The sequence below is a fragment of the Botryllus schlosseri genome, chromosome 12 (assembly GCF_051294905.1).
Source record: "Botryllus schlosseri isolate E-star chromosome 12, Bs_hap1, whole genome shotgun sequence".
In the NCBI taxonomy this organism is placed as follows: Eukaryota; Metazoa; Chordata; class Ascidiacea; order Stolidobranchia; family Styelidae; genus Botryllus; species Botryllus schlosseri.
The window spans coordinates 15,839,246-15,865,140 of NC_137247.1; the positions used below are offsets into that span (position 1 = coordinate 15,839,246).

Below are 25,895 nucleotides of genomic sequence, written 5' to 3' on the forward strand. Positions count from 1 at the left end.
GCGCAGTCATCAAAGGGGTACCCTTAGAAATACCGGAGAGTGAGTTGTTAGAAGACCTGGCTACCAGTAGTGTGTCGCACCTGAAACGGAGGGCAGAGAAAGGGTTTGAGCCAAGCATGTCCGTCTTGCTATACTTTAGTTCGCATATTTTCTGTACCACCATCACTGCCGTTTGTTACCTATTTTGGTTCGATGAAAATAAAGACTCTCTCTCAGAGGTACCCAACTACGTCACGTTCGGTTACCTTCGCTTCCGCACGAACACTTACAACCCACCGCCAACTCGCTGCTTCAGATATAACAAATTCGGCCACACCTCTAAATCTTGCCGCGGAAAACCGAGCTGCACAAAATGTGGCGCCATGGACCATGCATACAATGAATGCCAAAAGAACAGAAAATGTATCAATTGCAATGAAAATCATAGTGCCGCTTATGGCGGGTGCCCCGTCTATAAAGAAGAAGCAAAAATCCAAATTGTCAAAGAGAGGGAAAACCTCTCCTTCCCTGAGGCGAGGCATCAGGTACGTACACAGGATCTCGTATCGGACTCTTCGACAACGCCGCAGGATTCCATTTCTGCTTCGTCGACAATGCCAAAAGAGTCCTACGCACATAAAGTCACCGCCAAAAACAAATCATGGAAAGTCAGAAATCCCCTTAACAGAAATATACCAACCGCGCCATCACCCAATGAAGGGGACTTTAGAGAACTACAGAGAAATCAATCAGAACAATCTGCGTTACGAAACCCCACCGCAACACAGACTGATAATACCGCAGGCAACACGACAGTTCACTTGAATCAATTAGAACCGATGCAACTGCTGGTGATGGTAGCAGAAATCGTCCAGGTTACGATTACAGCTTGCCAAACTGGCAACGGAAACATATTTAACATCGTCGCAGAAGCGTTTAGAAAGTACTTTGGACAGCATATCGATTCGACCTTGTTGCAGAAAATGTCAAAAACGCAAACAATCAAAATTCGGAGGTACGAAATGAAGCCACGGTCCCACAAAATTGCGATGGACAATAAACCGCTAACCATATTACAATGGAATTGCCGTAGTTTATATAAAAAATTGCCGGAGTTCAAGCATTTTCTTTCGACCCTAGATCACAAACCAGATGATATTCTTCTGCAAGAGACTCACCTAATCGACAAATATACGGGGTTATCGGCTTTTCCGACGCGACAAGACGGTTCACAAGGGTGATCTGGCAGCTTTTGTTGCAGAATCTCTGAGTTGTCGCGAGGACGTTTCCGTGGCGTCGAATTGCTTCGAGTTGATGTGCCTGAGACTTGCCGACATAACTATATGCAACGTCTACATACCTCTCGATTGCACTTTGAGCCATGACGACCTCTCTTTCTTGTCATCTTTAGAGTCGCGGTCACTCATTTGTGGTCTTTCTTGTCATCTTTAGAGTCGCGGTCACTCATTTGTGGTGACTTTAATGCTCGCCATTGGGCATGGAGCCATCGCTCAAACCAACGGGGTAACCGACTTTATGATTATATTGACAGGCATAACTTTGTTTTGCTCAACAATTCGCACCCGACGTTTTGCTCAACAATTCGCAACCGACGAGAATCAACCTATCCGCCGATGCCATACATCGCTCATCCCTGATTGATTTAACCCTTGCGTCACCAGACATTGCGGCTTGTTGTCACACCAGCGTGTCAGGCCACCTCATTGGCAGCGATCACTTTTTAATGTCCATGACATTTCACTGCAATGTGGCATGTTCGCAAAAAATACCAAGATGGTGTCTGAAAAAAGCCAGCTGGCTGGATTTCTCGCAGAACGTGGACCGTGCCCTCAGCAGCCCCATGCCGGAAAATGTACAGCAACTCAATACTGCTCTCACAGATACCATAATCAATTCCGCCAAAATCACAATTCCCCGGACGCGAAACACCAACAAGATCCCTGTGCCTTGGTGGAATAAGGACTGTGAAAGGGCCGTTCGACGCAAGAAAGCTGCATTCTTGAAAATGAAAAGATCTTTTAATTACCGTGACGTGATCTGCTTTAAGCGACTGCGGTCGGAATGCCGCAAAACCATTCTGACTGCAAAGAGGTCGTGCTGGGAAGAGTTTTGCGATTCTATTAACCGAAAAACGGACTTCCGCAAGGCGTGGAAAATTGTGGCATCGATGTCCGGGGCCTCCGCACCTCGCACAATACCGATACTCAATGTCAACAACACTACATTGAAGGCCGATCGATCCAAAGCCGAAGCCCTCTCGGTGGCCTTCTGTAGAGTCAGTAGTAACGCGAATTACCCAGTGACCTTCATGCAGTCTAGAAATGAATCCGAAAGAATTGAAATGCCCACCGCAAGTTCAAATCGTATTGGAGGTGAATTGAACATACCCTTCAGTATGTCAGAGTTGGAATGCGCAATACACTCCCGGAAAGACACGTCTCCAGGGGGCGATTCAATCTGTTATGCAATGTTGAAACACCTTTCCGGCAACTCGCTGCAGCATCTACTAGGGGAGATGTGGTACCGATGGATCAGAAATAGCAATATGATCTCTGGCCCTTAAATCTTCAGCCGAGAATGACAGATCTTTTGCTGTCTCAACACTAGTAGTAGAGAAATGGTGGATATAGCCGCATATCGTCTTGTAACTTAAAGAAACTAAAATCTCTAATAAAATAAAGAAACAAAGGATAACGGACTTACGCATTTTGCAGAATTGCAGTTCGTGACGGATTGCTGCAAGCGATCTGATCGATATGTGGCTGTTTGATTTCCGTTTGAAATGAGTTTGGTGTAATATTTGTGACGTAATTCTCGCGGTTGTGGCGTGACTCGTTATTTATGAGTGGATTGATCACTGGTTCTGCCTGTTGATTTCAAAACCCGGCTGACCTATCGTGTCGCGCTTTCTGGAATTGAGTAAGGTTGCTATCTGCGTGTCAAAACTCGTTTGCGGTGAATATAATTTTATTATCAAGGCGGCTGGCCTATCGTGTCGCGCTTTCTGGAATTGAGTATGGTTGCTATCTGGGTGTCGAAACTCGCTTGCGGTGAATATAATTTTATTATCAAGGGAGTAATATCAAGGTTATTAACTATCAGTCAAGCGTGGTGCGATCAGATTCAAAGAAATGTTTGATTCGGAGGCCTCCTTGCTCCGAGTCATATTTTAAAACTCGGGATGGTACATGGCTTCTCTTGTGTACCTCTCAATCGATGATCCTCGGTTCAATCGAGTGTAACCATAGGTTGTGTGGAGTATCCGTTATTGAATCAGAATCGTTTTGTATGATTTGAGTTCGCGTGTATCGTGACATATCTGACCTGATTCAAGGGAAGCGTGTGTGATAATTGTCGTTTGCGGGTATGTGATGAATGAGTTTTAATCACGTATGGTGATAGTAGCTCTGTATAAATATGGATTCGTGATTCGTGTTGGTCGATTGATACGACGATTCCAGAATAGCGTGAAGTATAATTTCCGTTGTGTGCAGATTGTACAATGGGTATCGTTCGAGTATCCACCAAGCTCGTAGATCAATAAAAACATCTCACGATGCTGCATATTTCCGTTACTCGCTGCTGAGTTTCAAAATTCAATTACAAAACAGATCCATCTGAATATACTTTTATTGCATATACCACGATAAAAACATATAATATTTCCACGATAATAAACCGGATATATATATATATATATATATATTTTTTACGATGAAAGTGTTCCATAAATATCGATGTGCATTCATTCCTTTGATATTCGTGTATAATCCTGGAGAAACAACTCCCGCTTACCATCTCGAATTTGGATTTTAAGATGGGTCACGTCATAGTATTGGTCAACCTCAAAAAGAGGCGCGACACTCCAGTGTTTCAAAGCAATCGCTACATCGTTGTTTAGCATACAGTATGTGTATAGATGTCTGTTGGATTTTATTGACGAGAAAGACTCGAAATCTACAGATATACAGACTCCTCGGAGATTTACGACTTTGTCGTCGAATACACCTTTCTCGATATCTTTACCAGAAGCATATTGAAACACCATCACTTCCGGTGCAGTCAAGCGTGTATCTGATTTCTCGACGCTGGAATAATGACCGATGATAAGCGACGGGGAATCCGTTCTGGAATCTTTTGAAACTTTGATGTTGCGGAATCTCAGAGTATGACCTTTCCTATACCCAGCTTCGATAGATTCAAACAATTTTCCGTTGAAGACAACCCCGGAAACAGATTTGGTGCCATCGGTGAGCATGACCTTCATATACATCATTTTCGGTCCGCGCCTTGTAGTCGAAGCAAGTTGTATTCTGCCATCAAAATTAACTGTCCCATCGCAGAGTAATTCCAAGCGATCGAAGTTCTTAATATCGGATGCGTTGGTTCGCTTCAAAAACGAATCCAATTTTCTTTTTGGTGCGGAAATTGCGTACGGATTGATACCGGCCATGTTCTCGTTATTCGTTTTTTATACTCGAAAGAAGACGGTTTATGATATCAGATAGGAAATCAGTCTAATATTTATATTCAAGGGAGAGAGAGGAGGCGGAAACACGGCGAGAGAAAAAGGTCTGTGCTCGGAGGATAAAAAGCACGCTCGTGGTCAGCTCGATGTGTATTGTAAATTATCATGATGACTGAAAATGGTACTATCCGCGCTCCGACGAACATCGCCGAGGATGCTAGCTCCGGCGAGGATGATAATATAGAGACGACAACGAAACCGCGGAAGCGAAAATACTGCAGGCAAACCATCGAGCATTTTAAAATGACTCTGATTGAGGCAATCAAAGTCAGCCCTACCGAGCCTATATTCTCAGCGCTAGGCGAAATCGACGATATCTTATCAAAACACCCTTTCCCCGACCCTGAGAGATTTATTGCCGATTTCGTACGAATCGAATCGCAAATCGACGATATACTTGCGAAAGATCCTTCTCAGAAGCTGCGCATGGCAATACCATTAAATCGTTCCAAACGAGCGAAGAAAATATGTCTACGGGAAATGTCCGCTGCGCGGCCGACCATGAAATTCTATACTCCTGTTGGAAATGTTGTTATGTCCGATCTATCGAATATTTTTGATGATATCAGTTCTATCGAGGAGGATATCACGGACAACACGGCAAAACCTCGACAACGAAAATACGGCAAGCAAGCCTTCGAGCATATTAAAATGACCGTAATTGACGCGATCACGATTAACCCTACCGAGAGTCTATTTTCGATACTCGGTGAAGTTGACGATGTGATGTCGAAATTCCCTTTCCCCGACCCCAATAGATTTAAACAGGATTTCGAACGAATTCAATCGGAAATCGAGGACATCATTGCGCGAGATTCTGATCAAAAAGTCCGCATGGCGATGCCGCTGGATCGTGTCAAGCGAGCAAAGATAACATACCTACGGGAAATGAGCGCCGTACGATCTACGATTCAATATTACACTCCTATACCCAACACGTCTGGCTAAATAGATGTATAGTATGATTCGGTCGAATAATATATATATATATATATCTGTCTGTTTATTGAACGTATGTTTTTTGTGTGTTTTCTCAGCAATGGCTAGGCGACGAAATCTCGTTAGATTAGTATCTGACATAGATCAACCAGATATCACAGGATTATCGGCGGATTTAGCAACGACGATACAGGATTACTGGGGGTCAATTCGCACGTCAACACTACATCCACATCAATCCCGAACGCTATACAATTTCCGAATATTCAATCGAAATCCGAATGATGTGATATCAGATGTGGAGAAAATCTTCGATACGCAGCATAGCGCATACAGAATTAATTATAGTTTTGGTTTTATATTACACAACGTCGAGACGGATCAAACCCGATATTTTCATCCGTCTGAGAATGTGGGGGCAGTATTGGACACGCCTCGGATGATATCAAATCGTGCCGATTTCGTGGGATTTATTCAAGACATGGATCTATCGTCTGGCTTTGAGAGTGCACGCTTTCAACGACAAGATACAAAAAGCGTCGTTCTTGCAGTCACTAATGTAACGGTATATGTATACAAATCCAACGTCCGATTAATCGGTTGTGCGTCAACAACAATATCACACACAGCGCTGAGGTCGCGACATATTTTAACTTTATTGAAAAACAGACGCGGTCAGCCGTACGACGATAATTTTTGTGCATTTCGCGCTATAGCGGTGGTGCTATGTGACATGAATTACACCGATAACGAACTGCAGACAAAAACACTATCATTGGTATCGCAATATTCTTTGATATATCCTAGACCTGACTTAGGTGTCGCCATGTCTGATCTAGAGAACATAGAATCAAGTTTTAATATTTCGATATCGGTCTATACTCTAAAGGAAGGTGTCGGATATTTGTTGCGATGCGGTGGTCGCGATACAGCGAAAAAGATTCATCTCCACCTCGAGAAAAATCACTTCAGCCTTATTGTAAATATATCATTGTACTGTAAAAATTATGCCTGTGGAAGCTGCGGGAATTTGTACAGCCAGAAACATTACCTAGATCGACACACCTGTTCGACGATGGCAATAAATCACTACACCGGCGGGATATTCAAACCTGCCTTGACGATCTTCGAAGAGTTAGATGACTTGGGTATTAATGTCCCACAAGATTTACGCATATATCCTTATAATTTAGTGTTTGATTTTGAGAGTATACTAGAAAAAGGTTCGACCCCTCAAGACACGGCGAGAGTCAAATATGTCGACCGACACATACCCGTCGCAGTCGCCTATGCAAGCAACTACCCAGGATTCGAAGAACCACGGGTAATAATCTCAGACGGCGATCCTGAAATAATGATCGCGAGTATGATAACGGAATTTGAGAATATTCAAAGTCTATGCTTCGATTCATTGTCTCGACAGTTTCAATATGCACTTGATCGACTAGATTACATCGAGTTTGAAATGGATAAAGCTGAGCCGGATTGTAAACGTGCGAATCCCGTCACCAGGATAAAACAACGTTTTTTGTCGTATTTAAAACAACTCCCCGTATTTGCTTACAACGGATCACGCTACGATTTACCTTTGATTATGCCTTATCTCGTAAAATACTTGGGCGACGAGATTAACGTCATAAAGAGAGACTCTGCGTATATGTGTATTAGCACTAATCGTTTCCGATTTCTGGACGTGATATTGTACCAACCGGCTGGCACAAGCTACGAATCGTACGTACGAAGCTATAACTGTACATCAGGAAATAAGGCTTATTTCCCATACAATTGGTTCAGTGAATTATCGCTTTTGGATGTGGATTATCTCCCTGAAAAGAAACATTTTTACAATAAGCTGAAGCGATCTAATATCACCGACGAACAGTATAGCTGGTGCGTTTCAATTTGGGATGAACATCACATGCGCAGCTTCAAGGACTGGTTAACATTCTATATAAAACTCGATGTAGGTCCTTTACTGGAGGCTTTGAATAAACAAAAACAGCTGTTCGCCTCGAAAGGAGTCGATATCTCTAAAGACGGTATCTCTCTCCCGTCTTTAGCCAATCGTATACTATTCAATAGTATACCGCCATTGTTTACACTCCTGAATAAGCAATATAGCCATATTCACACTTTGATTCGTGACAACCTGCGCGGAGGATTAGCGGTGGTCGGTCAGCGTTACGCCGAAGCTGGAGTGACGAAAATACGCGAGCATATATATCAGGACGACGCCCTATTGGTCGAATCTGTGATAGGTATCGATTGCAACGCACTCTACCCGTTCGTACTTTCAGGAAAACTTCCAAGTGGCCACGCCGTGTTATGGTCTCCGAACGCAGATTTCAGTCAATTTACGAAGACAAAAACAGGGCCGATTTACGGATATATGGCCCTCGAATGGTTAAACTATATGTCTCATTTACTGGGTGTGCATATAAAACACCAATTTAACGGACCGGAACATCGTATTGGGAAGATATCTATACCGATTGACGGATACTACAGGTCACCGGAAGGACCAGTTGCACTAGAATTTCTAGGATGCAGGGTACACGCGTGCATCTGTCCCGCTGGAGATAGTCCAGATCGCGATGCCAAGGCAGAGGCTACGCGTAAAAAATTGGCGTACATCAGGCAAGTAGGCTATCGTTTGATATACATAACGGAGTGTGATTGGCGGGTAAAGCGTCAGCGCTCGGATATTGCGGCTATGATCCGATCTGCAGACAAGAGCACAATGATTAAATCTCGAACTCTGTCGAGATCTAGTCTTATAGAAAAAGTCGTAAATGACGAATTCTATGGCGCTGTGGAAGTTGATATACACGTACCGCAACATTTGAAGGAGTATTTCAGCGAATATTGTCCTCTATTCAAGCACGCCTACGTATCACGCGATGATATCGGTTCTTATATGCGCGAGTTCGCCGAGCAAAATGGATTTCTAAAACGGCCGCAGAAATATTTGATAGCGACGTGTCAGGCTACGAAAACACTCATTGTATCAAGCCTTTTGAAATGGTACCTACAACACGGTTTAATCATTACGAAAGTCTATCAAGCATTAGAATTTCAACCTGTCGAATGCTTCAAGCCGTTTGTGGAGAGTGTCGCTGCTGCGAGGAGACGGGCAGATCAAGATCCTTCTCAGAAGCCTATCGGTGATTTCTATAAGAATCTAGCTAATTCCGCCATTGGATACACGATATCGAATCCTTCTCGATATTCTCAGATAAAAATCGTTGGCGAACAGAAAGCCAGGTCTTTGGTGGCTAATCCCAGGTTTAAATCGATGATCGGATTAACATCTGGTATATTTGAAGTCGCAATGAAGCCACGCAAACACGTCTGGAAACACCCTAATCATATTGGATACGTAATATACGGTCGGGCCAAGGAGGTTATGTTAGATTTTTGGTATACATACCTTGCCAAGTGTATTATTCCGCGATCTATAGGTTTTCATTATTCTGATACTGATTCGATTTATTTTTCTTGCTCATCTGATAGCCTAATGAAAGTTGTAAAACCAGAATTAGCAAAGCAATTTTTCGAAAATTTTCATAAATACTTCCCGGCTATCGCGTGCGACAATCATCGACAGGAATTTCTCTCGAATCCTCTCTCGTTTAACGAGACGCGGCCGTGTTGCGTCTCTCGAAATCGATTTGATCAGCGAACGCCTGGCTTATTCAAAATCGAAGCACAATCCAAGCTTTTCATCGGTCTGTCTGCAAAAACCTATTATTGTAGCGATCAAAAATCGTCTTCAAAAGGTTTATCCAAGGCAAATCGCTTGACAGCCGATGTCTATCGCAAAGTTCTGTTCGATAGAGCTTCTGCCGGGGGTGTTAATTCCGGCTTCATTAGAAAAAACACAGTTATATTCACCTATGAACAATTTCGAGATGCTTTAAGTTTTTTCTATTGTAAACGCAAGGTTATGGCCGGCGGTATCATCACACAACCACTGGACCTTTAATGTTTTTGTAATCGTGTCTTTGCTTGTGTCGCAATGCGTCCTATTTACCGTGCATTTAATCTCTCATTTGTGCTGATGCGATTATGTAACGCAATCGATTATCCTATTCGCAGCAGGGGGTGTGTAATCACGTCGCTTTATGTTTTATTTCAAAATTGTAAATCGTTTGATTTTTTCAGCGGTAATATTAGTTCATTAGATCGTGTCTAAACATCAGGTGAGGAAAAAAACGATTTGTATCTTCAAGTTGTAGAATACAACGGCTTTTTTGTTCTTTCAGATATTCTTAGTAGTGACTAGCGGAGAATCTATGGTGAGTTGACGATGGTTATGTTTATTTCAAATCGAATGAAACATAATTGCTTCAACTCTCAGAGATGGAACTATACATCAAGCAAGCTCAGTTTTTCCCGCTATCGGAATATATGTCTGGATTCACACATCTAAGCAGTAACGAGCGATGCGTTCAGTTGGAGTTAGGTGTGCTATTCGGTTTGGTGATTCAGCTCGAATGTGGCGAAGATCGTATTGCAATATCAAGTGAAATAGCTAAGGTTAAATCTCTCGGCTTGGACGTTCGACGGCTCACTAATATTTTAAAGGAGATGAGCGGTAGGTACACTTGATTTAATTTACTGACTGTTGTTCAGACTTGTAATTTACTTTAAAGATACCAGAATTTGTTGGATTACACCACGTCTGAGTCGTCTACAGGATTTAGATAGTTGTATGGAGTTTCTAAGACATGGTGAGGGTGTTACATTTTGAATTTGCGAATATTACAATTCAATCTATTTTTGTTCTATATATAGCCATTCGCCGGCACGTCGAAGACGAGATAAAGCAGAGACATCATTTTACCGGGGTTCACTCGTTATCGTTCGGGGGATATTGCGAAATTCTATTCCATGTAGAGAGATACTTTCATGAACGCGCTCCTTTAATTCCGAGTCATGCTCGGCGTCGATTAAGTTTATAAGAAAAATAAATAAATTTCGTGTTGTATATTTCCAGATGAATCATAAGTCTGCCACCGAGTTCATTACTGATGTCTGCAACCGGCTGTCATTAGATAAGCTGTGTAGAGACAGCCAGTCTCTGTGGCGTAAAGTAGGTATAATAAAAGATATTCTACTGGAGGATGCTTTAACTGAGCAACAAAGACAACTCTACAATAAAGAACTAGACGAATGCCTTGAATCGACTACTCTTATGCGGCCGGGTAATAAAAATGATAATATAATCCCCCGTTTTTTGTATGTAACTCTCACTTTTCTTGTAGATTGGGTCAGTTTCCGGGATTTTCTCCATCGCTGCGTATTAGAGCTAGAATTCCCGGCTATTTTCACAAATAAGGACGACGGTATAATCGATCAGCTTCTAACCGACGCGCGGATTATGACACGTTTGCAGCTCGGTGGAGGTGACTTGGCCTGCAAAGAGATATTTACTACGCACAGCAACGAGCAACGACTTATCATCGAAAGAATCGCCAATGCTAGATATCGCTATATGGAACGTGAATATCTCAAAAGCCGACCGACGACTCGAGCCGATACATCGAGGGAATCCCCCGAGAAAAACGCATCGATCCCCGGAGACGTCGGCGGATTACGTCAGCCACTCGTCAAAGTGATGCCGCGTCGATTGAATTGCGATCTGCATCAATCCCCGATACTAGCCACACCAAAAAACACAGTCTTGCGAAGATTACACGCACGCAGACAGCTGTCTCCGTATGCGACGCCTTGCACATCCCGCGATGTTGCTATCGCTACGACAAGCTCATGCGAAGTCGAAACTTCGTTGACAGATCATGCGGAACCAGATGACGTTTCGATGCTGGTGTAAAACACATTACGCTTCGATGCCCGCTTCTCGGTTGGTTGAAGCAAAAATTTCATAAGATCAATAGTAAAACATGTTGGTTGTACATGACCGCGAAAGAGAATATATTGTATTTCTATCTACCGCGATTGACTTCATATTCGGTGATTATAAATAGAAGCGTTTTGTGAATATAATTGTTATTGTGTGTTTTGACACCAGTGAAACCGCGAGTATGGATCTGTCGACACCCAAGAGTTGCCTCGTCGTAGGTCCGTCAGGCTCCGGTAAATCCAGTTTCATATTCAGAGTGATTCAGAATATTCATGTATTATCGAAAGGGGAAATTCGACGTATCGTTTACTGCTATACATCATTTCAAGATGAGTTCAATAATCTGGACGGTGTGGAATTTCATTCAGATCTTGAGGTTTTGAATGAGTTGTCGTCGAGCAATCATTGTCCTACGCTCCTCATCGTTGACGATAAAATGCAGGATATAGATCGAATAGCACCGTTTTTTACAATCCACTGTCATCATAATTCGGTGTCCTGTTATTTCGTGACACATAATCTATTTCAAAAGTCAAAAAGGGCGAGAGACCTTACTTTATCGAGTCAATATCTAATACTCATGAAATCACCGAGAGATAGATCACAAATACGAGTGTTGGCCCGACAGATGTATCCTACCAATTCTAGTTTTCTGGCGGATAGCTACGCCGACGCCACAAAAGCTTCATATTCGTATCTTTTTATTGATCTCACACAGACCACACCGGACGCGAGGCGTGTTCAAACGGGTGTGTTTCCGGATGATAAACGGATCATTTACAGCCCTATATAAATAGCAACGAAGACAGCGAATTCCGCTTCTTTCTATAATGGGGCGCTCGAAACCGACTCGAAAACGTCGTTGTTATATCAGTGAGCATGCAGAGACATTAAAATTTCTATCTAAAGCTTCGCCGATTGTACGAAAGGATATACTATCCGGAGCGAGCACCGGTGTTTTGAAGGCTATATGCGAGTGTTGTATCAACATCGTGAACGGGACAGTACCTTTATCAAAGAAGCATTTTCAAACCCTGCGCCCTCACAGAGACAAACTACGAAAATTGTGTCGCAAAAACGTTAGCCTCAAATCCAAACGAAGAATTTTACAAGCCAACACGCAGCGTGGTGGGTTTATCAGCGGGATACTCTCGATCTTGCCAATCGCCGCTTCGCTTCTCTCGTCCGTTTTCGGTAAAAAATAGTAGTTTCGCTTCTTGCCATTCGGGTTTACGATCGAATATGAGTTTCAAGAAAATAACGGTCTCACCCAACCCGTTGGCGACATCGAGTAATCTAAATTCCGAATTGGATCGAGCGATACGGGAAATTTTAAGTTTGGACGTCGGTTCCGATAAAAAACTAGCGTTATATCACTCTACGATATCGAAATACAAGAGTCAACGCGACAAGACCAAGGAAGCCAAAGGGGAGCTCGAAGATTCGGCCACGACCACCGATCAAAGACGCAAGCTTTACGCCGTCTCACTTAAAGATCAAGAAGAACGAACTTAAAAGCTCGCCCCCTCTTCAAGAATTGATTAGACGCAGTCAACGCTCAAATAGAAATCCACCGAAATTATATGGCTCCTGGGCGACATACGACGAGGAAGGATGATTATTTTAATATAAAAGCACCAGCGAGCTATAGAGGGCGATATCTACACCCTCATAAAAAAGACTTGAAAAGCGAAGAAAGTTACACGCTCTTTTATCCGTATATAGGGAAATTTCAACGACAGAAAACGATTATCGGCGGCCCGTTTATCCAGATTCAGAGCGATGTCATGGACTTGTCAAACATCTCCAGTAGTAATGACGGTTATCGATATATTCTGGTTTCTGTATGTATTTTCTCGAAATATATATTCTTGCATGCCACGAAACGAAAAAGGCCTACGGATATGATAGACGGTTTTCGTCGAGTCTTAGAGTTTAGGCGAATTCAAATCGTGCAGACGGACGCAGGGGGAGAATTCACCGCGGGGTCTATACAGAGGTTTTTCAAGGAGAACGGCATTCGCCATTTTTCGACGCACAGCAATACCAAAGCCAGTCTAGCAGAACGCAATATCAGATCGATCCGCGGTATACTTAATAGATACTTCGTTAAAAATCAGACTTATCGATATATCGACGTGTTGAGCGATATCGCAGACAGCTTCAATTCTACTTTTCATTCTGCCATTGGGATGGCCCCAAACCAGGTGAACAGTAGTAATACATCTCTGGTTTTTGATAGACTATATTCCGGAGGCGGCCCGCCGTCTGAACCCAAACTGCAGACCAATCAACCCGTTAGAATAACAACGCATCGCCCGACTTTCGCCAAGGGGACTAACGGTTCATGGTCTCGTGAGATATTTTACGTCCATAGTTCTAGATGGGGGAATCCCGTGACGTATAAGATCAAAGACTATACCGATCAGATGATTCGAGGCACATTTTATCCATCCGAGTTACAAGCCGTAGAAAAGAAAGATGATATTTATCGCGTCGAATCTATTCAAAAAGTGATCGGGCGCGGTCGCAAGCGGAGATATCTCGTTCGCTGGCTAGGATACCCGGCTTCGATGGATTCGTATGTAGCGGGATTTGTATAAATACAGAAGCTATTATCGTGGTGAATAGACAGCCATGGATAGATCGCCGCGGGGGACGTCTGGGACTATGATAAGCTCTCTGGTATACTTTATACAGCTAACCGTATTGCTGGGCGCAGTGGTTGTGTCTTTATACAATTTACTTACTCGAAACGAGGCAAGTATCTCCTCGTTGTCGACTCTATTTTCTCTGCAAACTTCAAACGAAAATGTCACTAATCGTTCTACCGTCTAACGGTTCAATGAGCATATTCGAATCCAACAGCCCCACGGATTACGAAATACAACTGTTTTCGGAATTGAAGTATGATATCGAGCGATATGAGGCTGGTCTTGTTGAAGCTATGCTTCCGGTTTCGTTCCAGCCTACGTTCACAATCGAGAGGAAACGGACTGGTGTCGAATTTACCGATAAAGGCACCAGATACGTATACTATATACCTTCCGGAGACTATCGCAGCGTTAAGGATATGCTTGAACAATTTCGGCTACGCTACGAGAAGGAAATCGTACTCAAATATTACACGGGCGGTGTAATCGGATTAAGCTTCGTTTATTTGAAGAGTAGATTAGCTCCATCCGACGATCCGTATGTCTGGGCGAAGAAGTTACCTGGTCCAGGTCCGCGTTTGCTGTCTATCCAAGACACTTTTCCGCGCTATTTCGCTATAGAACATCACGTTCTCAAGAAACAACGACCGATGGAATTCATGATTCGCCCCAATCCGATTGTGAAGGATGTAGACACAATATATATCTACACCGATCTGATTAGACCTCGTGTAGTCGGAGGTAAAATGCTACCGCTGCTGAGAAGTATACCTATTACCAGCGAAGAAGGTAAAACTCAAAGCTGTCTTTTTGAAAAGCCATACTTTTTCCCGATAGCCAGAAACAATATTAGAAATATTCGTGTGTATCTGCGGGATAGAGATAATAACCCGATCGCTTTCAGAACAGCCCCAGTGAGCATAACTCTCCAGATTCGACGCGTCGCCGTCAATGCTCTATGATGAGCTATATCACGGTCTCCGGATCCGGCCCCGATTTCGTAACCGAGCTACCGATTGAGATAGACTCCCAAAACAAGGAAATTGCTTTAGTCCAATTTCATTTCGTCCATGATTTTCAAGAAAGAATAGAGATAACGGAGCGTATTGAAGCACTTCGGTTTTATAACGTAATCCTCAAACGAGTCACTGAAGTCTACGAACTGCCTACCGGTAATTTCGAAAACGTCGACGATTTAATGGAACGTATCAGCCAAGAACTTGACGCATTTTACTGGTATTTCACGCCGAGTCAAAACAGATTGGTATGCGAGAGGTTCCCACCCGATTCACATTTTCAGATGAGATCGACATTCGGATCTTATGCGACTGTTACAAACCAACGTATGATTCGGGCACATCAGAGATTCGAAGTAGACGATATCATTGCAGACGGCGGGGAGATCCCCGTGGAATTACGCAGAGTTGAACAGATCGCGTTTGACACCACGCCCGTGGCCCCTATAGAAAAAACTCAATATATATTTGTGTATTGCGATGTCATACGTCATCTGCCTGTAGGCGACTATATGTCGCGATTGCTGCGAATCGTACCTGTCACGACTCCAGAGCTAACCAGACAGCACGTAACATTTCGAAAACCGCTTTATGTCCCAGCAGATGTACAAAGCTTTCGTGATATACGAATCAGCCTCAGAGATTCCCTGGGTAGAAGCCTAAAGTCAAGCGACATCGAGTTGACGCTCCATTTACGAGATGTCGTATCAGACTTTGAGGGGTAAGGGCCCTATATACGAATTACCTCGCGCTGTGGTTCAAAAAGGACTCGAAATTGCTATAACCGAGGTGAATTTTAATATCAAATCTAGCGCAGGTCTATACGCTTTTATATACTGCCCCGATATAGAATCCACCCACGTCGGCGATGTTTTGGTCCCGCTATTACGCGTCATGGCGTTGAGTGAAGGATCACGTCAAAATCACATCTTCAGAAAATACTATTACTTCAAAATGACGCTAGATCATTTCGAGTCTCTACAGCTCTATATAAGAAACGAGTTTGGAGAATTATTGGACTTCGAAGATTTAGATCTTACGCTACATATACGCCCCGCGTTATGAAAGTGGCTTACTGCTGCGATAGGGAAGCTGTATTTCATCACTATCAAACGGGGGGTGGAAATTTCGGGTATTACAGAGGCGGTCATCAAAGCGGATCCGGCCTCGCCTCAATTTTCAGGAGCATCGGCAGAGCAGTTCTACCGTTGGTGTCTCGAGGCTCGAAAATTTTCGGGAAACAGCTGCTTCGAACAGGTGCTAATATCGCGCGAGACGTCGTATCTGGTCGCTCGCTGAAAGAATCAGCCTTGAGTCGTAGCAAAGAAGGAGGTTTAGAGCTTCTTGATAGAGCGGTTGGAAGCCGGAAAAGAAAATCCACTAAAACGTTTAAAAAGGCTGCTCGCGGTCGAGGTTCGTCAAACGCGAAGCGTAGACGTAAAGATATCTTCGATGGCTAAGTTGCTTCATGAAAATTCCGCAGAATGTCTCAACAGTGGCTTGGATATTTTCAACGTACCTCCAACTCAAACAGCGATAGCGGATACAAATACATTAATTGCCACACCTGATAAATTGGGAGACGTCATTGAGATCAATGTGAAAGGGAGTGGGGTATATTTAGATCTCACCAATACGTTTATGAAAATACAACTTCAAGTCACAAAGACAGATGGAACCTCTATTGGCGAGGGCAATGTTACTGTGGTTTCGGATATATTCGACGCGTTATTCAAGCAAATCGATGTATACCTCGGTACGAAATTGGTTTCGACTTCAGACAACAACCATGCTTACAAGAGCTTTCTATTCCATCTACTAAATACCTCGAGTGCGGTCGGTGAAAGCTATTTACAGTGCTTGGGCTGGATTCCGGATACGATTGGTCATCACGATACCTTTGGAGCTGCTAATACGGGTTTCGTCGCACGAAAAGCTTTGACCAAGAATAGCGAGACAGTCGAGTTAATTGGCAAAATTCCAATCGGATTGTTCGATCAAGATCGTTATTTGCTAGACGGGGTTGATTTGTCGCTACGGTTAATTCGAAACGACGACGCTTTTTGTCTGGTTGGCGATCCCGATTCTACAATTGTGTTGAAGAAAGTAGAATTACACGTGAAACAGATCCAAATCTCGGATTCTGTTAGCTTGGCTCACAAATCGATGCTCCAGACGCATTCGGCTAAATATCCATGGGTAAAATTATCTATGAGTAATCACTCGTTCGGGGCAGGCGATACATCTATCGAGAAAACACTCGTTTCGGGTATAATGCCTCGGCGTATCGTCGTGGGGTTAGTACCGACAGCTGCATATAACGGGAGCAAAACGAGGAACCCGTTTAATTTTCGTCACTATAATATCGGATCGATGGCGTTGAATGTGGATGGCGTTCTGAGAAATGGTAGAGAATTTAGATTTGATTTCACCAAAAACACAAACCTGGAAGGGTTGTTTAGTGTCTATGAATCTATGGGAAAATGGCAATCAGAATCGGATCTAACTGTCACGAGAAATAGCTATAAATCAGGGTATACGCTGTTCGGGTTCGACTTGACGCCGGACAGAACACACCAAGGATGTTTTCAATTGGAACGCAACGGTTCTGTTAAACTACACATAACTCTCACCGAAGGTTTACCTGAAGGCGCAACTTTGATTTGTCTCAAAGAATACCAACAACTTTTGGAAATCTCAGAGAAGCGTGAAGTAATATCCGTATGAACACCGATCAGATCAACGACATTTTATTTAATCACCCTGACACGAAAGATGTCTTTGCCGGTACGTTTGCGATCGATCTTCTACCCTCGAAATTATCGAAGCCCTATGCTGTCGTGGTAAATTATGATCCAAACGCGAAAAAAGGCTCGCATTGGATCAGTATCTTCGCTGATCGAAACGATACACACTTTCATGATTCGTTTGGAGTACCCCCGTTGAAACCGGAGATATATAGGCTACTCGACAAGGACGATTATACTTTTACCAGTATACAATTACAATCAATCCGTGCGACCACATGCGGTCAGCATTCTGTGACATTCATCATAAAGAAATGTCAAGGTGTTGATACTCTAGATTATCTAGATGGCTTCGGACCTAGCAAACGGGCTAACGACAACTTGGTAGCCAATTTTGTACGCAAACAAAGAAATATACTATACTCTTGAATTTCTTGTGTATTTTTTTCTCTCGTATGTATATCATGTTATATCGTTATTCAATAAATCTTTATCCGATACTCGTATTCGTCGTGATTGATCGTGAAGCGAGGGCATCAATCCCACAGATAGCCGCTATAACACGGAGGTGAAAGGATATCGTTCCGGACCAGAGTATGGCAGCTCAAACACCAATCGTGAATTTACATCGTTTCGTTTGGCCGAACGCCTTAACCGTGCACTTGAGATATAACATAGATTCCCATATACGAATCAAGAGGAGTGTTCACTTCACAGATGTGATGTTTAATGGACAAATTTTTCCTCATCCCATTACATTCAAGAGAAATTGGATCAACCAACCCACCATCATACACCGAGTCATGCCGGGAGAACTTTTCCGTTTCGTCGGAGTACACACCATAGAGATCCAGAAAGATTCGATGATCATACGTGGAAAATTACAGCAAAGAATACAATAACCTTGATATTACTCGCCTGATAATAAAATTATATTCACCACAAACGAGTTTTGACACGCAGATAGCAACCGTACTCAATTCCAGAAAGCGCGACACGATAGGTCAGCCGAGTTTTGAAATCAACAGGCAGAACAAGTTACCAATCCACTCATAAATAGCGAGTCACGCCACAACCGCGAGAATTACGTCACAAATATTACACCAAACTCATTTCAAACGGAAATCAAACAGCCACATATCGATCAGATCGCTTGCAGCAATCCGTCACGAACTGCAATTCTGCAAAATGCGTAAGTCCGTTATCCTTTGTTTCTTTATTTTATTAGAGATTTTAGTTTCTTTAAGTTACAAGACGATATGCGGCTATATCCACCATTTCTCTACTACTACTAACACTTCGATACAAGCTCTACCTATCGCGGATATTTTCATGAATATCCATCTTTTCAAAAAATATTTATTAACGTTTAAAATTTGTAGCTCGAACGTGTCATCGGTCCCCACCCGGTGGGTCCAACGGCACACGACCATGGGACCTATGAGACATACGCTCAAAAACTCTAATTTGTTAACTTGTTTTGTTGAGTACTACAAGCCAAGCTACAGCAAGCCAACGAAGAATGTTTCGTCGCGACCTTCAAGAATTTAATAGATTATATCAACTGAAATATTGGCATAAAATCATGTTTTGATATACGCCTAAACTTACAAAATTAATGCCACATACATATTACCCGCAAATCGACATTTTGACTTTCAAATAACTCGTAATAGCGATAAAACACCACAGGTACCTATGATTTACAGCATATATATATGTAGGCGAGTTTCGGTTGTTAAGTGATTAGTTGGCCCATCTATTTTGCTTGATTTGGCTATGATACCATAGGTTCCCACCCCATAAATATTGTAATTGACTTGAAAATAGTTCACTCGAGGATGGTATTGATTAAAAAAATATGTTCCATTATATACCCTGATACAAACCCTATACTTCACATCAAAAATTATGACGGGTGTGTTAGTCTGGAAGGTGATATAGAAAAATGCAAATGTCGATCCAAATTTACTTTACACCCCCGAAAACGTAAATCATTCGTCACGGACCCCATAACTCACCCAGGTCGAATTTTTTTGCATGTGAGGAAAGACTCAGTCAGCATGTAACTGTAGCCAAATTCACGGAGTGTAATCATGGAATTATCATGGAGAATTTTTCAAGTATTTTCGGTCCCAGTGATCCATCGGTACCACATCTCCCCTACGCCTCTTCAATGCATCCTGGGTCCGCGGAGAAATTCCCTCCGACTGGAAGCATTCTATTCTAATCCCGATGCTCAAACAAGTGAAAGATGGCACCGATCCGAAGTCATATCGACCAATTTCTCTTACGAGTCATCTCTGCAAAGTGATGGAAGTTATGGTCGCAAATAGAATACGCTGGCACTTGGAGGCCCACAATTTGCTACATCCCTTTCAGTCAGGATTCCGAAAGGGGAGGTGTACTCTAGACCACGCCATACGACTCCATGACTCGATATACAAGTCTGTTATCCAACGCTCAACGATAGCCGTATTTCTCGATATAGAACGCGCTTACGACATGGTTTGGCGAAAAGGTTTACTATTGAAGCTATCTCGGCTTGGTATTGGTGAGAAAGCGCTCTGCTGGATCCAGAATTTCCTAACAAATCGAACCTACCAAGTGCGTGTCGGGAATATGCTGTCCGATGTAAACAGCCTCGATAACGGAATCCCCCCAGGAAGCGTTTTGAGTCCGTTGCTTTTCACCGTGATGTTGAACGATATGCCCCTAGATCAGTGGTTCTTAAAGTATGGGTCGCGACCCAAACATAGGTCGCGAAAGGTATAATTTTGGGTCGCGACGGTACCAGAGCGGTCCTTTAATATGTATGTAATATTATTTGAGGTCATTGCAACAACAAAATATGTTCGCTTTTCGCGCGATTTACTGTAGTTGGTTTGAGCATATCAGAGGTCACTGAGTTTGGTACCACGGCCAATAAGCGAGACACGCGGAGAAGTCGCCACCACAACATGACTTGATCATGAAAATGTGCCGACCTTTGTATTAAACAAACTGGTTTGAATTCATGATAAGATTTTTTCAACTTTGATTTCTCTGGAAAACACCGTCGGAGACCTGGGACGCTTTAGTGTAGAGTTGTACAACGAGCGGTTGCCGGTTTATGAGGCCAAAACCCGTCCATGCTTGGACACATGAATATATGGCGTTGGGCCAACATACGGCTGGGCAAAGTGCGGTGCCAAAAAGTTCGGTGGCTATAATTGACCGTCGCTGGGTGGCCAAACCCTTCGTTATTGATATAATTGGTCGGCACCCAAATGCATTCATTTTGGTGTGTGTTGCTTGGGTCGCGAGATACCACTAAAAGTCAGATTTGGGTCGCGGTCTAAAAAGTATAAGAACCACTGCCCTAGATGTTCGAAGCAGCGTTGGCATTTACGCGGATGACTGTGCCATATGGGAGAGCGGTCTTGGTATACCCACGATCGCTTCATCAATTCAGAGGTCTCTTGACTCGGTGCAGGAATGATGTAGTAAATGGGGATTCGTCCTCTCAAAAACGAAGTCTGTAGCAATGCTTTTCGCTAAGAAAAGAAAAATTCCCGATGTGTACTTGCACATTGACGGAAATCGAATCAACCTCGTTGACAACTTCAAATATCTTGGCATTACTTTTGATAAGTTGTTGACGTATAAAACACATATTGACAACGTCGCGAAAAAATGCTCCAGAAGAATGGGATTACTTCGTGTCGTCACAAACACCGCATGGGGTGCTAATAAACACGCACTCCTACAGTTATACAGATCTCTTATCAGATCCGTCTTCGACTATGGTATGCCAGCATACCTTTTCACATCGAAGTATAACACTCACAAATTAGGGCTCATACAGAACCAAGCGTTACGCTTGTGTTGCGGAGCAATGCGGAGAACACCCATATGTGCTTTGCAAGCCGCATGTAACAAGCCGCCTCTCCACATTCGACACAAATATTTGTGTATGAATTATCGGTGCCACTTGCTTGGTCAGGAATACAACCAACACCCATCAACTGAACTACTAACTGACACATGGCATGAAATTTACTCCTTGATGAGACCAAACTTCAAAACGTTCAATACCCTGTCAAAATCCCCTATTCTGGAACAGTTAACGGTGGAAAAAGAACGAATTCAGTACGTGGCACCCTGGACAGTTCCACCTCCCACGGTCGACAGATCATTAATTCGGCTTATACGAAAGGGGGACTCAGCGATCTCAGTAAACTCGTGTTTCAGAGATTACTTTTTCGAGTGCCACGACCAAGCCGTCGAGATCTACACAGACGGTTAAAAGACGGATACAGCAACGGCTTTTACTATTTACATACCATCACAGTCAGTCCGACTTAGCCAATTCTGCCCGAGTTTATTTTCCGTTTTCCAAGTGGAGATGCTAGCTATCGCTAATGCTCTATCGTGGATAATCAATCATCATGGCAGTCGAACCGATGAATATGTTATTCTGACAGATTGTCTTAGTGTTCTGAACACAATCGCCACCCCGAACCGCACACCGAGCAGAACGTTCAATAAGATTTTTCCTCTCTTCCTGCAGATTGTAGGGATGGGGATCGACGTTGCCTTCTCCTGGTTTCCAGGACATAGTGGCATTCCCGGCAATGAGGTTGCAGATGAACTTGCACGTTCCACCGCCTCTTTCGCATTTGACGGTCAGGGAATACCTCAAATTACCTATAGAGATGTCAAGAACGAAGTACGCAAATACGTCCGGACTGAGTGGCATACCGAGTATCGTTCAACAGAGACGGGAAACCACTACAAACGTTTCCACCAAACGGTACAAACAACGTTTCCCTCGATGCACAGATCGCGTTTGTATGAAACGATAATATTCCGTCTCCGGTCCGGCCATTGTCGCCTAAAAGGGCATTTATTTAAAATAGGCTGCATCGACACGCCTTTGTGTGACTTATGCCACGTACCCGAGAATGTGGATCACTTCCTCCTCGCATGCCCAAAATACGATTGGCACCGAGCATATTTGATTGATTTCTGCTTGAACTTGGAAAGTTGAGTTCACCACATATAACCTTCTCGTACGACCAGAACTTCTCTCGCCTCTCGTCGAGTTCGTCCTGGCCAGCAATGTTTTGATTTGAACAAATTTTCGTTAAGGTACACGATTTGCGACTGGTAATACAACATTTCTGTCGTGGCACACCCGACCGATAAGGTGAAAAGCGCCACAATGTCCCATTTTCAAAATTAATAATAATAATATTAATAATATTCATAAATTATCGAAAATTTTCGCGCTTCGCGCTGCCTCACAATACAGCACAGATGATTTCGTGACAAACGCGAACAACGTGGAGGGGGGTCGTTTTACACCCTATGGGAGCTCAAGACCCACGTTTTTGGGGGCCTGATGAGGTACTGTTTCGTTCCTGCCAATGGGTACGCCCGAAGATGTTTAATTATCATTGAGTCGTCCTACCTTTTCAAACATACCTCACTCAACTCTACCGGCAAATCTGATTACGTGAGCAGCAGAGAGAAGATAAAAATTGATAACAATATATATGCAATTCCCGATCATACTGACCGATTCAATCATAAATTCTAGAAATTTTCCGAGCCTCGCGCGCTTAGGCGACAAAAGCTGATTCACTAAACAAACTCCCAACAATATGATAAATAGTAGGGATGGTGTGTACCTCTGAAAGGTTCAGGTTCGTGTGAACGCGAACCTTTTTGAAAGGTTCTGTGTGAACCAGACATGGGGTGATTACTTCATGAATGTAATCGATTGCGATTACGATTACTTCCGAATGACGCGATTACGATTACGATTACGATTACAGCAAAATCAGCAAGTAGTCGATTACGATTACGATTACATTGGAAAAGTAATCACGATTACTCACGATTACATTTATTTTGCATCTTAGAGATTATATTGGAAGACAATATATGGATTGCGCTGAAAAGGCCTAATGAGATGACAAACCTCCTTGAAAAAGATGCGTCATTTGCTTGTTACGTCATAATGTACATATTGCCCATTTTTATAATGGACGATTAATCGCACCCAGCGATTTACATTCTTGCCAGGTCCATGACTGCCATACCCCAAATTTCCCAATAGGGTGGGGAGCGAGCTCGAAAGGGACTGAAAAGTATTTCGAAAACCAACATAAATTATAAAGTATTTTTGAGAGATTTAATTAACTTGAAAATTGTGTTTTTTCAAGTTGTAAAATTATGCCATATTTGTGTAATGCTTTCGAAAAACATGTTGTATGAGCCTACGGACAATTGCCGCTCGATTTAGCCGGTTGGAACCCCTCAAAATAGTCGGTTCAACAGTTATTTTAAAGATATTTCGTCAAAGAAGCTATATTTACCCTATATTTTCAATTGTCAATGTCAATTCACATTCGTGACGTCATTGCTTAAAAGAGAAACAATAAAAAACATGTTTTAAACAATGGCCATCTTTTAAACATGTTCGCTTTAAATTGATTTTTGTTTTAAAAGCAGCCCTAATTTATAGTAATGGGGATTTAGGTTCCAATCAATAACGTGCCACGACATACCAAAGACATATGCAGTTTCGACCAACACGCGACTTCACGAAGTGTGCTACTAAAGAAAGACCTTGGCCCAAACCTAGGGTATGTGCCGATTGTCAATCGCCGCGCTGGGTGGGCGTGACTTATAGTCTGGTCCTTCCAATCTGAGCCCACAATGCAAATGCCACTCCTGGGCACCCACAGAGTATTAAAGACATGAAAATTGGTGTGTGCGTCCAACGAAAGTCTGTTTTTAGTCTGCTACGTTTTGGATACAACAATATCTTTTGATTATATAGCATACCGAATGCCATGAATTAACAACATACACCAAATTAATTATAACAAGACACCAGACGTAAATCTGACCATCGGGGGCAGAGAGAGGATTAAAAATCAATAATAATATAATGCAATTACCAATGCTATTGACGGCATTCAGTCTTCAACTTGAAAATATCACTCTATGGGGGCCAAAGACCAACGTTAGGGTTGTTCAGAATTGACCGATTTTCAAAAAGTCCAGGTTTTCAGTCCGATTCCCATGCCTTATACCTTAAAAACATATTCTGGCTACTTTTTTTTGTAACTCGTCCCCTGCATCCGTGTGCACATTGAGCTGGAAGAATAGCAGCTGAAAATAGGGGATTCCCCTAAAATCTGAGTGTCACGATTTTACCTAGCCTAGTTAAAGTGACATATAACATGGATTTATGCAGCTGTTGCCGTTTGGAGTGCTACAAAACCCCACTATATAAGGCATTGCTAATTCAGGATATCATTTCCATGTCCCACACTGCCTTAGAACTGCTCAAAACTACCTAAAACTGATAGTCTTTTTGTTGGATCACACATCCTACACCCCTCAAACCTACCCGGCACTGTTCATCAATTTCCTGGATCCCCATGTGCAAGAATACAACTGTAAATGTAACATCCACTCACAGCCACATTATAAACATCACAGGAAACGAAAAAATAAGGCAAAGAAAGAGATCAACTTGGCAAAATATTACATAAATCAGGTGGATGAAATGGTTGCTTTCGAGAAATCTGCATATCTGTTCCGGTGATCTTTGACAGCTTGTAGGAGGCTCGCTCGCTGTTTTTTGTCATCCGTTATGAACGCAGCATAGTCGGTATTCAATTTTACCATACGCTCTGCTGCATCATTAACTAGGCTTCTTCAACAGTATTCACAAATTCTTGAGCAGTCACGAAATCCGGATCAGTATGCCATTCCGAAACTGGAAGACTCAACCAATCATGTTCCACATGTATAGCATCAAATAGAAACCACGATTCTGGCCCAATCAAATCGACCATAGGCCTACTCATTGACTCAGAGACAGAGTCAGAGATCAGACTGAGAGGCATACCTCTGCGAAATTTGTCAGGGATTGGCATTTTCAGCAATTTAGCAGCCATCGCTCCCTTCAGTTTATCAGGAATCTTTGGATTAGCCGAGAACATGGTAAATACCACCATTTCCTCAGTTAGATACCAATGATGTTTTCGCAATTTCTTGTATGCCACATCAGCAACAGTGAGATCGCATAATGAAAAGTTTTGCATGTCATGAAGGAATTTGAGATCATTCCAAGGTGTGTCA

The 25,895-nt window shown here is 42.8% G+C and overlaps 4 protein-coding genes across 7 annotated transcripts in view; 2 read left to right on the forward strand and 2 right to left on the reverse strand.

Moving 5' to 3' along the window:
• Positions 1 to 25,895, reverse strand: part of LOC145451713 (uncharacterized) — a 312,192-nt gene that overhangs the window by 120,156 nt on the left and 166,141 nt on the right. The window lies entirely within an intron of this gene.
• Positions 1 to 25,895, forward strand: part of LOC145451721 (uncharacterized) — a 118,572-nt gene that overhangs the window by 52,946 nt on the left and 39,731 nt on the right. The gene's annotated exons all lie outside the window — the stretch shown is intronic.
• The window catches only part of LOC145451723 (sperm motility kinase Y-like), a 43,784-nt gene that overhangs the window by 6,997 nt on the left and 10,892 nt on the right, over positions 1 to 25,895 (reverse strand). The window lies entirely within an intron of this gene.
• Positions 6,077 to 11,476, forward strand: LOC145452379 (uncharacterized). Of its 3 annotated transcripts, none has more exons than XR_013919331.1 (6): positions 6,077 to 9,669; positions 9,733 to 9,765; positions 9,828 to 10,064; positions 10,123 to 10,200; positions 10,265 to 10,674; positions 10,735 to 11,476. XR_013919331.1 is itself a non-coding variant. In XM_080330574.1 (6 exons), exons 5-6 carry the CDS (start codon positions 10,467 to 10,469, stop codon positions 11,301 to 11,303), a joined length of 777 nt encoding a protein of 258 aa, XP_080186700.1. In that variant the 5' UTR covers positions 9,488 to 9,669; positions 9,733 to 9,765; positions 9,828 to 10,064; positions 10,123 to 10,200; positions 10,265 to 10,466; the 3' UTR covers positions 11,304 to 11,476. The 3 variants fall into 3 exon arrangements, 2 of the variants coding, with proteins under 2 accessions (XP_080186700.1, XP_080186701.1); XM_080330574.1 differs by having other exon boundaries at positions 9,488 to 9,669; XM_080330575.1 differs by lacking the exons at positions 6,077 to 9,669; positions 9,733 to 9,765 and having other exon boundaries at positions 9,826 to 10,064.

What these genes read in the sequence shown, in the direction of transcription:
- LOC145452379 (XM_080330574.1), top strand. Translation starts at nt 10,467, where the DNA reads ATGAATCATAAGTCTGCCACCGAGTTCATTACTGATGTCTGCAACCGG. An exon ending in GACTACTCTTATGCGGCCGG is followed by an intron (nt 10,675 to 10,734) that starts GTAATAAAAATG and finishes CTTTTCTTGTAG; the next exon opens with ATTGGGTCAGTTTCCGGGAT.